This window comes from Oncorhynchus mykiss, chromosome 9 (genome assembly GCF_057628025.1).
Source record: "Oncorhynchus mykiss isolate SJ-2025 chromosome 9, ASM5762802v1, whole genome shotgun sequence".
NCBI classification, from domain to species: domain Eukaryota; kingdom Metazoa; phylum Chordata; class Actinopteri; order Salmoniformes; family Salmonidae; genus Oncorhynchus; species Oncorhynchus mykiss.
The window spans coordinates 74,207,098-74,223,192 of record NC_143030.1 but is presented as its reverse complement, the minus strand read 5'-3'; the positions used below and the strand labels follow the sequence as shown (position 1 = coordinate 74,223,192).

Genomic DNA, 16,095 nt, shown 5'->3' with positions numbered 1-16,095 from the left:
CGAAAATAACTTCTAGACATCAGGACTGCGACTACTCACCACGGACTAGCAGAATCCTTCTTTTCCTTTCACGACTCTGACGAGCCCGATGCTAAGGATATACTGCTCTCTCGGGAAGAGGAGGCGGACAAAGATGTCCCGAAGAGCAGGCTGCCTGCTGAGAATTCGTAGGCGATCAAATAAACCCCCACTTCCCTCCAATCTTTTGAGAATAAAATTGACGAGCTACGCAGAAGATCACACTACCAACGGGAAATAAAAACAGTAACATTTTATGCTTCACAGAGTCGTGGCTGAACAACGACTATATCAACATACAGCTGGCTGGTTATACACTGTACCAGCAGGATAGAACAGTGGCGTCTGGTAAGACAAGGGGATGCGGGCTATGTATTTTTAAACATAACAGCTTGTGCACAATATTTAAGGAAGTCTTGAGCTTTTGCTCGTCTGAGGTAGAGTTTCTCATGATAAGCTGTAGACCACACTATCTACCTAGAGAGTTTTCACCTGTATTTTTCATAGCTGTGTCCATACCACCACAGTCAGAGGCTGGCACTAAGACAGCATTGAATGAGCTATATTCCACCATAAGCAAATAAGAAAACGCTCACCCAGAGGCGGCGCTCCTAGTAGCCAGAAACAATGCATGGAAACTTAAATCCGTTTGACCTATTTTCTATCAGCATGTTAAATGTGTAACCAGAGGAAAAGAAAAAGCTGGACCACCTATACTCCACACACAGAGACGCATACAAAGCTCTCCCTCACTCTCCATTTGGCAAATCTGACCATAATTCTATCCTCCGGATTCCTGCTTACAAACAAAAATTAAAGCAGGAAGCACCAGTGACTAGATCAATAAAAAATGTGGTCAGATGAAGCAGATGCTAAGCTACAGGAATGTTTTGCTATCACAGACTGGAATATATTTCCCGGGATTCCTCCGATGGCATTGAGGAGTACACCACATCAGTCATGGGCTTCATCAATAAGTGCATCGATGACTCTAACCCGGGACTCTAACCCGGAAGCTCATAAGAAATCGTTCTACGCCAACCGACCAACCACCAAAACAGCAATGCGTCAATACAGGACTAAGATCAAATTGTACTACACAAGCTCTGACGCTCGTTGATGTGGCAGGGCTTGCAAACCATTACAGACAACAAAGGGAAGCAAAGCCAAGAGCTGCCCAGTGACACAAGCCTACCAAACAAGCTAAACCACTTATGCTCGCTTCGAGGCAAATAACACTAAAACATGCATGAAAGCACCAGCTGTTCTGGACGACTGTGTGATCACGCTCTCTGCAGCCAATGTGAGTAAGACCTTTAAACAGATCAACATTCACAAGGCCGCAGGGCCAGACGGATTACCAGGACGTGTACTGCGAGCATGAGCTGACCAACTGACAAGTGTCTTCACTGACATTTTCAACCTCTCCCTGTCCGAGTCTGTAATACCAACATGTTTTAGGCAGACAACCATTGTGCCTGTGCCCAAGAACACTAAGGTAACCTATCTAACTGACTCCCGACCCATGGCACTCACGTCTGTAGCCATGAAGTGCATTGAAAGGTTGGTCATGGATCACATGAACAGCATCATCCCAGAAACCCTAGACCCACTCCAATTTGCATACTGCCCCAACAGATTTACAGATGATGCAATCTCTATTTCCCTCCACATTGCCCTTTCACACATGGACAAAAGGAACACCTATGTGAGAATGCTATTCATTGACTACAGCTCAGCTTTCAACACCATAGTGCCCTCAAAGCTCATCAGTAAGCTAAGGACCCTGGGACTAAACACCTCCCTCTGCAACTGGAAGTCACAACTGGATCCTGGACTTCCTGACGGGCTGCCCCCGAGGTGGTGAGGGTAGAATCCGCCACGCTGATCCTCAACACAGGGGCCCCTCAGGGGTACGTGCTCAGCCCACTCCTGTTCTCCCTGTTCACTCATGACTGCATGGCCAGGCACGACTCCAACACCATCATTTAATTTGCAGATGACACAACAGTGGTAGGCCTGATCACCGACAACGACGAGACAGCCTATAGGGAGGAGGTCAATGACCTGGTCGTGTGGTGCCAGGATAACAACCTCTCCCTCAACGTGATCAAGACAAAGGAGATGATTGTGCACTACAGGAAAAAGAGGACTGAGCACGCCCCGATTCTCATCGACAGGGATGTAGTGGAGCAGGTTGAGAGCTTCAAGTTCCTTGGTGTCCACATCACCAACAAACTAGAATGGTCCAAGCACTTCAAGACAGTCATGAAGAGGTTATGACAAAACCTATTCCGCCTCAGGAGACTGAAAAGATTTGGTATTGGTCCTCAGATCCTCAAAAGGTTCTATAGCTGCACCACCGACATCCTGACAGGCTGCATCACTGCCTGGTAAGGCAATTGCTCGGCCTCCATCCGCAAGGCACTACAGAGGGTAACGCGAATTGCCCAGTACATCACTGGGGCCAAGCTTCCTGCCATCCAGGACCTCTGTACCAGGCGTTGTCAGAGGAAGGCCCTAAAAATAGTCAAAGACTCCAGCCATAGTAGTCATAGACTGTTCTCACTGCTACAGCATGGCAAGTGGGGCCAAGTCTAGGTCCAAGAGCCCCCCCCCCCCCAACCCCTCTTTTACATGGCTGCTACTCTCTGTTCATCATATATGTATAGCCACTTTAACCGTACCTACATGTGCATACTACCTCAATTAGCCTGACTAACCGGTGCCTGTATATAGCCTCGCTACTGTTATTTTTCAATGTCGTATTGATTTCTTTACTTATCTATTGTTCACCTAATACCTATTATTTACTTTCTTTTATTTTAATCGCACTGTTGGTTAGGGCCTGTAAGTAAGCATTTCACTGTAAGGTCTGTATTCGGCGCATGTGACAAATAAACTATAAACTTTGATTTGATTTGATTCTGGTGGAACCCCCAAAAAATATGAAGGGAAGCCTGTTTGGATTTGTCCTTTGGTGGATAGCTAGTTAAAATCAGCCCTTTCCTAAATTAGTAATGGATGGAGATAAGTATTTGGACTTGTGGTTTTACCTAATTCTCTGTAATGGCCAATGATTATAACTGTGATTCTGATCCAACCATTAATTCATACATTCTTTCTCTGTCCTGAGAGGATGGAAGATGTAGCAGGCTATACCCACCTAGCAAAATGTAGTTGAAAAGATGACTATGCCCGATGTCCAATCTCTGTTTAGTTTTGGTTGAAAGTTTCAACGACTTGAAAACAACTTAATTTCAACGTACTTGCAGCCTATACACATGAACTCAGTATAAAAAAAATTGGTCTATGGACATTTTATTAACATCACACATCACTCCAGTATTTACACACAGTATTTCTGTACAACATTAGTGCTAATTGTCTTTATTCCACTACTGAAGAACTACGACTCGAATCATCACCTGCTCATATTTCAAACATCTGTCACGTTCGGACCTTAGTTATATCTTTATTTTAGTTTGGTTTGGTCAGGGCGTGAGTTGGGGTGGGTAGTCAATGTTATTTTTTCTATGTTGTGGTTTTGTGTTTGGCCTGGTATGGTTCTCAATCAGAGGCAGGTGTCGTTAGTTGTCTCTGATTGAGAATCATACTTAGGTAGCCTTTTCCCACCTGTGTTTTGTGGGTGATTATTTCCTGTTTAGTGTTGCTTCCATTTCACCTTACGGGACTGTTCATTTGTCGTTTATTGTTTTGTTCAGTGTTCAGTTATTTTATTAAAAACATGAACACTTACCACGCTGCGCTTTGGTCCTCACCTTCTTCCACCACAGACGATCGTTACAACATCCAGCGTGAAAAATTATACATTTATTATTCCATACCTTACCATTAAGTGAATTATTGCCATTACATTTTATCAAAGGCGTTTCAATTCGGTTTTGATATTTCATGTAACATTTAGTAATCGTCATTATTTATGCAACCAACTGACAATTTTTTTACGATGATATTTTTTGCAAACAATGGACTAAAACAAGCGTTGAATATTGCATCATATTCTTACTCTTTTAATCAATGGCATCAATATATTGCTAAACTAATGAACCCAATGACCGACCAATCAACATTCTTGCAAAAGTAATGAACAGAAATGTGCTAAAGTAACATATATTTTGGTCCATCTTAGAATCAAAAACGGTATAAATTCAGTATATCTTCCTCTGTGTCAAAATGATGTAAGTTTAGTATCACATTTGAACCAATCCAGTGCATTTTCTTTTAAATATATATTTTTAAAATCAACAATAAGTCAAAGGATTCAACTAATGAAAACTGAAACAAAAAAAATGGATCAAACAGATCAATCCCACTTTTCAAGCCTGTTGAAGATGTTTGGTGGTGGTTTGGTAAACACCATCCTCTGGCTCTACCAGGGGAATGCTTCAGGTGGTCTCCCACAGCTCTGCCTGCGTATGTCATGTTCTGTGGCCTTGCTGTTCCATTTCTTGACTGCCAGTGCAACACAGAAATAAACATATTTAGTCATGTTATGTATATACAACAGTCAATGTAATATATATGTAGCATCTTACATATGTATTAATTTGAAGGCACTTTGATGACTCCTGTCATCCGATCACTCCAAGCTGCATTAAGTCTGGATTCACGAAAGTCACATTGTGCTCGCATTAGGTTCAGATCTGCCAGGATGGGCATTGTATTAAGAATCTGACATAGTCTGGATGCAATCAGAGCAAGCGTTTGGCTCTCACACACAGTTGCCTTTTCTCGGTGTCTGTTGGTTGTATTAATATGTATAAGCTACGTAAAGAGATGGGGTGAATGAGTGGGGAAAAGTACACGCTACACAAATTACTTAGAGAATAACAAAGAACAAATGTGGGTTCCTGAGAGGAAATCAACTGTCAAAATTGGAGAGAAACTACATGAATCAGTGGACAATTTCACTAATGTAAATTAACATTTAACACTTTTTTTGGTTACTACATGATTCCATATGTTTTATTTCATAGTTTTGATGTCTTCACTATTATTCTACAATGTAGAAAATCGTTTTAAAAAATTAAGAAAAACCCTTGAATGAGTAGGGGTGTCCAAACTTTTGACTGGTACTGTAGATGATGGAACATACATGCTTTTGCTTACGTGATATAAATATTTACCATCTAAACCATGTGACCTCTCACCTCTCTGGATGTAGAAGTGTCTCACTGTGCTCCACCCTCGCTGGGTCCTCAGAGGAGAGGAAGGCTGGGAAGGGATGAAAGGATGAATGGATCAATCATTCAACAAGTCAGTAAAATAAAGGGAGTGTTGATTAGCTTAAATATCAATCTCCCACCCATGGAGAGACCTATATTCTGTATCTTACCCTCCAGACAGTCTCGGGGGTAACGAGGCGGCTTGCCTCATTCCTGGTCAGCTGACATGGCAGGGGGTGAGCGAATCATCACTGGTTCATACACACACAGGACAAGGACAATAAGCCTAGTTAATACAACACTACTATAGAGAAATAGCAATGGCGTCTTTTTGTAGGCATTAACTCCACCATGGTTCGTTGGACGAAGCCTATGGGGAAATGAACAGCGTTTTGGTAGGGTTTTTGGATGAGTGTAGAAAATAAGGTCTGTGGTAAACACAGGCTTAGGAGTTTTGTCTATGAGATAATCATCAGCTAACGTCACTTTTTGTGAATTTGTAAGTATTTATGTCACCATAAAAAGCACATAAATGCTTCATAATTCATCAAATTATCCCATAGAACAAAACGTATAAGATTTCCTAATTCTGTTTTAACCTCAGACCTCATTTTACACGTTTATCCTAAAACCCTATTCCTTCCCCATAGGAATGTCTGAACAAACCAGAGGTAACTTAGTTCAGTTTTTTAGGACTACAATCTGGTGAGCTCTATAACATGCCCTCTTACCTGCCTGTGGTAAGCTGAATTAAGGTGAGGATTTTAAATAAACATAAAACTTCAGTCTCACAGAGAACCTTATGTTCATATTTGTAGTGTGTAACAAGAGGTGCCAGCTCTGAGTCTGGGTTTGATTATGATAATGCTATCTCTTACGAATCCATCCCTGAGTCTGGGTTTGATTATGATACTGCCATCTCTTACCTATCCATCTCTGAGTCTGGGTTTGCTCCTGATTTCTGGACCACTGAAGCAGACTGGGATGTTACTTCCTGGGATGTTAGTCTGCCCTTTGACCTTTTGAGGAGGATCCAATGTCATCAAGCGGCTTTGTTTCTTCATCAGACAGTGGAGTCATAAGTGAGAGCAGATCCTTGATCTGCCATTCCTGAGGGAGAGAAACACAAGACTGATAACAAGGCAGCCACAGCCTACTGTAGGGGTGCACCTCAATAGTCTACAGTGGCTTCCTCTATCTCCTTTCTTTCATTGTCATTGATCTAAACAGGAGACAGGTGAAAGCATTATGGTATTTGTTTTCCCCTGTCCAGTTCTGTTAGATCAGGAGGGCAGTAAGGCATGGTGGGACAGGTGGAGCAGGTTCTGCATGTGTTATATGACTAGGAAAGTCCCTGCAGTATTTTTGCAGTTTTTTTTAATGAAACAGGCAGAGAATTGAAAATAGCCAAGGCTTGCAGGTTTAGATTTACATTCTGTTTACCATCTGTCTGAGTAGTCTGACAAATTCATCATGATAATACTGCTAAACTGCAAATAGTTGTATTGGTGTTAGATTAATTTAACTAAATCCATTTGTCCATGTTCAGTTCGATTTGTTCAGTTCGATGAGTTCGCATCTAGTTGTAGGTTACAACCATTTGGTTTGTGGGGGATGTTAAAAGACTATCAACTGTAAATGATGTGTGTACAGTCATTCAGTAAAAAGTTGTTTTTGGGTGAATGTCTTTCCCTCAGAACTGTGGAGAGAAGTGTACTTACTTGCTGGTAGTAGAACCGGTTTCACAAGGGACATAAAGAAGTGATACTATCTAGGCTACATTTCTAGTGCCAACTCAGCAGAACGGTTTTGAACTCATGCATATTGTGCAGTTGAAAGAAATGCTGACAACCACCTTAATGATTAGTACTACTTGTATTCTAATGTTGTATCGTGCAGGCGCCACGTGTGGGTTCAGTGTATCATGCAGGCACCATGTGTGGGTTCAGTGTATCATGCAGGCACCATGTGTGGGTTCAGTGTATCATGCAGGCGCCATGTTTAACAGACACAATCACTGAGATGTCTTATGGTTAAAAGTAGGGCTTGAATTGAGTGGGTATGTGAGGATATAGGCCTAACTATTGTTATAGAAATGGGTAAAAAGCATATGCTGCCCCTTGTTTGCTAAGCCTTAGTAAAAACAACAGTCCAGATTATATAAAGCGATATAGTCTTTAACAATGATGAATTACTTGATTATTTCTGCATAGTCCACTAGACGATCGAATGTCTTGCTCACACTCAACATGGGTTCTTGGTAATCCTAAATCTCCGCAATTTAGAATAGTAGTGGTACGATATGCCTATAGAAAGAGACCAAAAAGATAGAATCGGTATAGAAGCGGTATTCATAGACCAAACAGTTTAACAGATTTTAATTCAGGAGAATCGCATTGAATCAGGCTATTAATTTCAGTGCATCTGAGTTCTTATGCGTAACCTATAGCCTAAACAGAACCAAAAACACCCCCGCCTATTTTGATCAAAGATCATGACAAACGCCTGCACATTTCAGCTATATTTCTCATTGATTTAGCCCACTAGCGCCTACAGATTTGATACACATGAAGCCCTAGAGGTTCTCTGAAACAATAGCCTGACTAGGATCCTTTGACTCCTCCCCGCGCCATATGTGTTCCCAATTACGCTAAACGTTGTCCTATTAATAAGCTTTGAATGTTTCCCTATTCATTTGCATTGGTTAACCGGTGTCAGAGGAAGGCCCTAAAAAGGACTCCAGCCACCCCAGTCATAGACTGTGCTCTCTGCTACCACATAGCAAGCTGTACCCGAGCGCCAAGTCAACCAGTTTGTCACCAAAATAATCATAATATAATAGTAGCCTTACCTTTAAAAAAAATGTAATTGCTGCCAATACTGTTTTCTATGTTTAATTTCACTTAATACTTTGGGATACTAGTGCACAAAAAACACTGACAAATACAGTGTTTTACTCCAATTTGGCAACCCTCATAAAATCTTACTTAGCAACAGTAATATGCCAGAAACCAACTTCAAGAAAGAATTGAATGTAGATCACATTTACCACAGTGTACAGAATCTGGACGTACCTCAGGTAGCATTTGTAATGATGAGTGCAGTCAGAGCTTGAATCTGTGGGAGAATAAACCAGTAATGAACAAGGACCGTGTGAAAGTGAAGCTATAGTTTCATAGCCCTTTGATCATATCTTAGTTGTCATCATTGTATTGATAACGTGCAGTAATAGAGCATACACTTTGTCATACGGCTGAAGTTCTTGACAACTCACCATTTACAAAACTAACACCTGCAAGATGCTGTACTTTCTTCTGTTTCATTGTACTACATTGCTTGGTGTTTCCTCTAAATCTGACGATGCCTAATAGAAGGAAACATATTACTCAATGAAACATTTCTAGTTCAGCCCAGAGGAAGTAGAGCAATAATATCATCTGCTCAGCTAACCTTAGCACAGTGACTGTTCAACATGTAGATTATATCAACATACCTCTACAGCATTTACTGTCACTGGAGAAAAAGTCACTGTTGTTAGACTTCTTTTCTTCCTTAGAATTACAAATATCCTTCTAAGTATTATTGTTATTGTTACAAGAGCTATTAGGACTGATGCCACAACAACACCAATGATGATTCTAGGATATATTCTTGAGGATTGTGGTCCACATTCAGAATTGGACCAATGAGTTCCTGGTCTAAGTTCTTGAAGACCTAAGGATTTACACCTGTAACACATAATATAACAGTCTGAGACAGCAATTTGATCATTCAACTTTCCATGATGTTGTATATTTTTATGTAGTATATTGTATTATTTATCCTACACTTTTGATGTATGTAAACATATGTGAACTTACTGTGTGTGTGGCTGGCAGGATGTTAATGATCCATCTGAATAAGTATCACCAGTGCAGTCAGAACACACAGTATCTGTAGATGTTGTTCCTGCAGAAAATTATGATTGCATGTTGTTTTTTCCCTTACTAATTTAATTCCATTAACTGTTAATGATTATTCACACTGAAGTTACCAAATTGACTAAATTGAATTATGACGAGACAGAAGACCAACCTGTGTGACTGATGTATTGACCAGGCAGACAGCTGCTGTGTCTCTGGGCTGCTCTACAACCATCCTTAGTTGGGTCTAGACAGTAGAACTCCTCCAGTGTCCCACAGACAGTGTCTGATGAAGGTCTACATGGCTGCTTTACCTTCAAACCCAAACCTAGAGAGAAAACATGGAATCTATTATCTGATGCAGATAAAAGCATAACAGCATATAGTAACATATCAGTGTTTGTGTCTGGGTTTCAGTGCAGACACAACAGGCCACTCTTACCTGGATCACAGTTGATACACACTTTGCATTTTATGAGACCATTGGGCTCATCAAGGAAAGTAGAATCAACACAGGGCACACAGCTGGTACTGGTGAATTCAGTACAATGCCTATGTACATGATTTCCTGGGGAAGAGAGAATCACAATGTCATGTTTTTCTGTTAGTGTTGATGCATTAACGTCTGGTGATTCATATGATGTAAAGAGAGGGTCCTTACCTGGTGAACACATGGGACAGCATTCATCCCCTATTCTGTATTCAGCTCTACCACATGCAATACAGGATCCAATGCTTACAAACACCAATATAATAGTTATCTGGAAGTAGAGAAAATGTCACAAAAAATATCACAAAAATCTAAACTGATGGTGTGTATTTATAAAACTTACAGAAATATTCACATTTCAAAAACAATGATAGTAATTATGTGGGACCATTTTAAAGAGTATTTTGTGAGTGTGTATGGTGGCGCCAACTGGCGTGTTTTTAATTTGTCTTTAAAGGTGTGACAAAAACCCCAAGATAATCTAGGTCAGCAATTCCCTAACTCGGTTTTGGGGACCCAAATGGGTGAAGGTTTTGGTTGTCGCCCTAGCACTACACAGCTGACTCAAATAATCAAAGCTTGGTGAGGAGTTCATTATTTGAATCAGCTGTGTAGTGCTAGGGCACAAAACGAAATGTTAGGGTTCCCAGGACCCTTAGGGTTCCCAGGACTGAGTTTGGGAAACGCTGACCTAGTGAAAATGTACATCTCTCCACCACGTTTTTTTCTAAAGGGTTTCATTAAAATGGACAGAACGATTAGGCTAATAATAACTCTGATTTATATTTCATAGGGGAAATATTTATATTGATAATAGTTTTTTAAACATGCCAAATAAAACAGAAAAGTTTCACTCACAGTCCATGTCAAGGTTTCAAACGGTGCCATTGTTCCTCAATCCTCTCCAACTCACTGGAAGACCCACCCACTGGATGTGTGAAGTTGTGAAGTTCTTAGGAGTTTTGAAGTATCGAGATGAACTGACCTGCAGACTTATTGTATTTTAGTACGTGTCAATATAATTATTTCAATTAGTAAATGATGATATCTTACTGAATTGAATCACTGAAGAAAAAATGAATAAGCTAGTTATCAACTTTGAGAAGTATGAAACAGAAATAGGCATGTAGTTATCAGAGAATGTTGCCATCTTTGACACTTGATAAAGCTACGACTGGAAGTGATTTTTGTAGCAGGTGAGGAGAGCATTTCCGCCAACGCCTTTCCTAACCTTAACCTAACTCTCCTAACCTGCATTATATAACATCAGTAGTACACTATAGTACAGAGATTCCCAACCTTTACTGTACCAGTGAGTGAAGAAACATGGTCTTCCTCTTTTTTTAACCAGCTCATGTTTAAAACAATACATGTTAAAACACCACTGGAGTCTGGAGATACAACTCATCACTATAACTGGGCCTCTGAGTCTGTTTTATCCCTGTTGTGCTGTCTGTCTCTGCATCTCTGCTGTCACTGTCCCTCTGTCTGTGATTCACCTTGTTCTGATCTGTCACAGTCTGTCAGCCTGTCTGTGATTCTCCTCAGTTGTCTGTCTGTCTGTGATTCTCCTTGTTCTGATCTGTCACTCTGTCTGTAACTTTGTTGTCAGTCTGTCAGCCTGTCTCTTCTTGTTCTCTTCTGCTGTCACTCTGCCCTCCCTACCCTTTTGTCAGCAGGTGTCACAGCAGTTCTTCTCTGTCACCCTGTCAATGACATCATCTGTATCCAGGACCATAAGGATTTCCTTTTCAGTTGCCATCAGAATAAATGCTTCCAAGAGATCGTAGGATAGGGTGCTCCTGAGTCGATGTTTTTGGAATTTGAGAGTTGAGAAAAGAGGTCAACCAATTATGATTTTTCAACCCCGATACCGATTATTGGAGGACCCAAAAAGCCGGTACCGATTATTGGAGGACCCAAAAAGCCGGTACCGATTATTGGAGGACCCAAAAAAGCCGATACCGATTATTGGAGGACCCAAAAAAGCTGATACCGATTATTGGAGGACCCAAAAAAAGCCGATACCGATTATTGGAGGACCCAAAAAAAGACGATACCGATTATTGGAGGACCAAAAAAGCCGATACCGATTAATCGGACGGTTTAATAAAAAATAAAAAACTGTATTTGTAATAATGACAATTACAACAATACTGAATTAACACTTATTTTAACTTAATATAATACATCAATAAAATCAATTTAGCCTCAAGTAGATAATGAATGTTCAATTTGGTTTAAAAAATTTAAAAACAGTGTTGGAGAAGAACGTAAAAGTGCAATATGTGCCATGTAAGAAAGCTAACGTTTCAGTTCCTTGCTCAGAACATGAGAACATATGAAAGCTGGTGGTTCCTTTTAACATGAGTCTTCAACATTCCCAGGTAAGAAGTTTTAGGTTGTAGTTATTATAGGACTATTTCCCTCTATACCATTTGTATTTCATTAACCTTTGACTATTGGATGTTCTTATAGGCACTTTAGTATTGCCAGTGTAACAGTATAACTTCCGTCCCTCTCCTCGCTCCTCCCTGGGCTCGAACCAGCAACACAACGACCACAGCCACCACATCGAAGCAGCGTTACCCATGCAGAGCAAGGGAAACAACCACCCCAAGGCTCAGAGGGAGTGAAGTTTGAAACGCTATTAGCGCGCGCTAACTAGCCAGCCATTTCACTTCGGTCACACCAGCCTCATCTGGGAGTTGATAGGTTTGAAGTCATAAATAGCGCAATGCTTGACGAATGTTTACGCGCCTGCTTCTGCCACCACCGCTCAGTCAGATACTTAGATACTTGTATGCTCAGTCAGATTATATGCAACACAGCACACGCTAGATAATATCTAGTAATATCATCAACCATGTGTAGTTAACTAGTGATTATGATTGTTTTTTATAAGATAAGTTTAATGCTAGCTAGCAACTTACCTTGGCTTACTGCATTTGCATAATAGGCAGTCAGTCTTGTGGAGTGCAACGAGAGAGAGGCAGGTCATTATTGCGTTGGACTAGTTAACTGTAAGGTTGCAAGATTGGATCCCCCGAGCTGACAAGGTGAAACTCTGTCCTTCTGCCCCTGAACGAGGCAGTTAACCCAACATTCCTAGGCCGTCATTGAAAATAAGAATGTGTTCTTAACTGACTTGCCTCGTTAAATAAAGATTCAATAAAGGTGTAAAAAAAAAATATATATATCGGCAAATCTGCGCCCAAAAATACCGATCTCCGATTGTCATGAAAACTTGAAATCGGCCCTAATTAATCGGCCATTCAAATCAATCGGTCGACCTCTAGTTGAGAAGCTCCTCTCACAGGTTACCTGGGTGACACAAACGGTGAATAGGAACTTGTACCCCAGGCCTATAACAGGGTAGGCCTCTGTCAACAAGATGTACCACCGTAGAAGTTGACAACAACATACAGCCCAGTTCTTACATGTTGAACAACTTGTATTCATCATCTCCACGTATTCTACATCATGTCCATCTGCAGGTATCTCACTCAGTCCTGGTTGTGTACTTCTCCACTGCTGATGTTTTCAGTCTCTCCCCTTGACTGGCAAGACTAGTCAACTCACAATGCAAAGTGCTGACAGCTGCTCAGTTGTCAAACTTAAACAAGAGTTTGCTTAGTTTTGCAAGTGATGTCTGGGGCAATCCATTATATTGTATCTTTGAGAACCTGCTGGGGTCCAGATGAGTAAAGTCTGTGTAGAACGTGCCTGGGGTCAGCAAGCGCTGACAGATGCTCTCAGTGACTGTATCCATGATGACAAAGTGCACCTTAGTCTTGTAGACCCTCTCTGCATCCCTATCATGGTATCATGGCATGGTCTTCCTTTTCTTTGTTCCCTTCTGAGGCATCTCAGCTTGCACTTCTAGTTCGTTGTCTTCATCCTGTTCTTGCAGCTTGTCAGTGGACCACTGCATGAAGCTGTTTGCAGCCCTCTCCACATCAAGTCCCTCACATTATTTTGCAGAGCCTCTTGTGTTCCCAATACTATCCCTCTGTCAGGATGTCCATGCCACTGGTTTGAAGGTACTTGGAGAGAGGGGACGTATTCTCAAATAGACAGAACTGTTTGGGCAGTGAAGATTGTGTTGTATCTTGAGCAGAGACTCTGTTAATGCTCTGGCCTTGACACGTACAGTTGGCCTTTGACCTGCCATCTCTTCAATAACCATCAAGGTGAGAGTTACATCCACAAACAGAGCATTTTGTAGGTCGCCAAAGAATACAAAGACCTTCTTCAGAGCAGCATCCTTGGCCCAACAGCATGTTTCTCCTATAGGAGAGAGACATCTGTGGCGAGTGTCCAGGCTCCTTTTTCCAGGTAAGGTAAGGTTCTCCCTTGTATGATCTAAATTGATATTGTTTTATGATCATACCCTCTATCTTTTCATATTTGTAGAAATGGCGGTGTTTGACACTTTCTCCCTTTAAAATGATTTATAAAACAGAAAATGGACAGTTGAACGGATATCAAATCAACAAAGAGGTAAGAATATGTTGAAGGCTAGAGCTGCAATGGGTGCAGATGACTATACCTCTTGTGTGTGTGTGTGTGAGTCTGCAGGTATACTGAGCAGCAGGTACACAAAGGTATGTACAATTGGTATTTTATGCAGATCACATCATATACAGTTAATTTTGGTTTCTCTAAAACCTTATAGGACTCAATCACAGCAGCCTCCCTGACCTCTTCAATGAAAATCCCAGAAGCCTCTACATTATGGACAAGGTATTTTTTTTAATAAAAAAAACATAATCAAAAGTAAATTCACATTTACCACAAAAACCAAGGTATGAATACTGCCATTCACGTTTTTTTATCATCTGTATAATTGCAATTTTTGGGATTCACACACTTCACTCTCCCTACAACTCTGATGAATACAACAGGAAACCTGTTAGATCACCATGCACTGCAAAATCATTCTGGCTATTGATACGGAGAACATCAACAGACAGAGGATATATCTATTGGACTTGGGGCTCGGATCGGAATTTTTCTCATCTTTGGATCTTTGGATTTTTAAATTGTGCTTTGCCACTAAAATCATAAACACTGACAACTGAAATATTGTGTTCTTGTTGTTATTGTTCTCTGTATTATTATTAATAATTGGGGATGGAAGAGTTAAAGAATGTACCCCAGGATCGATTAAAAGGGGTTCTTTGAAGAATTTATAGAAGTTCTCCACAGTTTCAATTTGAAGAACCCCTAAAGGATCCTCCAGCAATCTTTTATTATTAGAGTGTACAGCACAGCCAGGTCAATTCAGGGCTTCTGACGTAAACTATATTATTTTGTCCGTTTTTTATTGTTGTTGCAAACAAGCAACATTTTAATAATTTTTCTTTAAAAATAAGAAGGCCAAAGCTTTTCATTTTTCAAGAACAGGGAAAATTCGACTGAGTTTAGCACCACACTTTCAAATTAAAAAGCAGTTGAGTCACCAGAGGCAGAACAGACATTGAAAACAAAAGGAAGAGATCAGCCTTGTCATAAAATTACAAATACATTCATTAATCACAATTAAAGTATGTCATTATTTTTTCAGTTACTGCACGGTACATGTTAAGTAGGCTATTTCTACATATACACACAACCTGTATCTTACCCCGTCTTGGTTCGCAGTTGAACTATTTTACTTTCACTCTGACTTTCCAAATGAAGTTTGCGAAAAGTGGGAGGCAACCTACTGATAATCCACTATACAGGATAATAATGGATAATCCACCCCAGAAATACAAATCAATTTGGTGAAAGCCTATGTTTTATCAATTGGTAAAATACATTTCTCCTCATGATTTAACTTGTAAATGGTCCGCCTGTGAAAATCTGGACATCGTGTATGAACGCATTATAACTAGGCTATAGAATTATTGTCACTGGAGATACAGGAATTCACACTATCACATTTCATAACGCTTTCAAAACAATGACCTACACTCCAGATCGACAAATCAGCCAATATATAATATGGCCACACATCCATCCGTTTATATTGTCATGACAAATATAGACTTCGCTTAGATGTGCTCAATCTAAACAGTGTACTAAATGAATAACCTCCGTTTCTTCTTCAAGTACCATGTCACAATGTGTCGCGTCTGTAGGATAACCGAACACACTGCAAACTAATACTGGATTTAAATACCCATTAAGGTAATCAAAAGGGATGTTTATTCTGAGTGGATATTAGCCCCATTGTGAATCAACTATCAATGTATTGTAATGACCCTATGTTTGATTTCTTGTTTCTAAAGAACATTTAACCTGCAATTTAATTTGATGAATATGTTTTTGTAATCCCCACTGTTGTCATGTATTTGTAACTGTAATAAAATAAAACACGAAATACAAACAATAATGCTGCAATGTCGCAGTAAGTCATACACGTTTAGGACTGATCTTAGAATGATGAAATGCATGTTTATTCTCATTCACTCTGATTGGCTCCCTCAAACGCCATTGTTTAGATTTA

General features: G+C 40.3%; 1 protein-coding gene across 2 annotated transcripts; it reads right to left on the bottom strand.

The window, feature by feature from the left end:
* Positions 1-3,323: 3,323 nt before the first annotated feature.
* Positions 3,324-15,252, bottom strand: LOC149981338 (tumor necrosis factor receptor superfamily member 14-like). 2 transcript variants are annotated; one of them, XM_090185334.1, is made up of 12 exons: positions 10,458-15,252; positions 9,771-9,870; positions 9,552-9,677; positions 9,282-9,437; positions 9,068-9,155; positions 8,701-8,935; positions 8,482-8,571; positions 8,282-8,324; positions 6,134-6,317; positions 5,378-5,458; positions 5,193-5,256; positions 3,324-4,494 (listed from the first exon to the last, which is right to left on the bottom strand). In XM_090185334.1, exons 1-7 carry the CDS (start codon positions 10,485-10,487, stop codon positions 8,527-8,529), a joined length of 780 nt encoding a protein of 259 aa, XP_090041460.1. In that variant the 5' UTR covers positions 10,488-15,252; the 3' UTR covers positions 3,324-4,494; positions 5,193-5,256; positions 5,378-5,458; positions 6,134-6,317; positions 8,282-8,324; positions 8,482-8,526. The 2 variants fall into 2 exon arrangements, with proteins under 2 accessions (XP_090041460.1, XP_090041461.1); XM_090185335.1 differs by having other exon boundaries at positions 3,831-4,494; positions 5,169-5,256.
* Between the last annotated feature and the right edge of the window lie 843 nt (positions 15,253-16,095).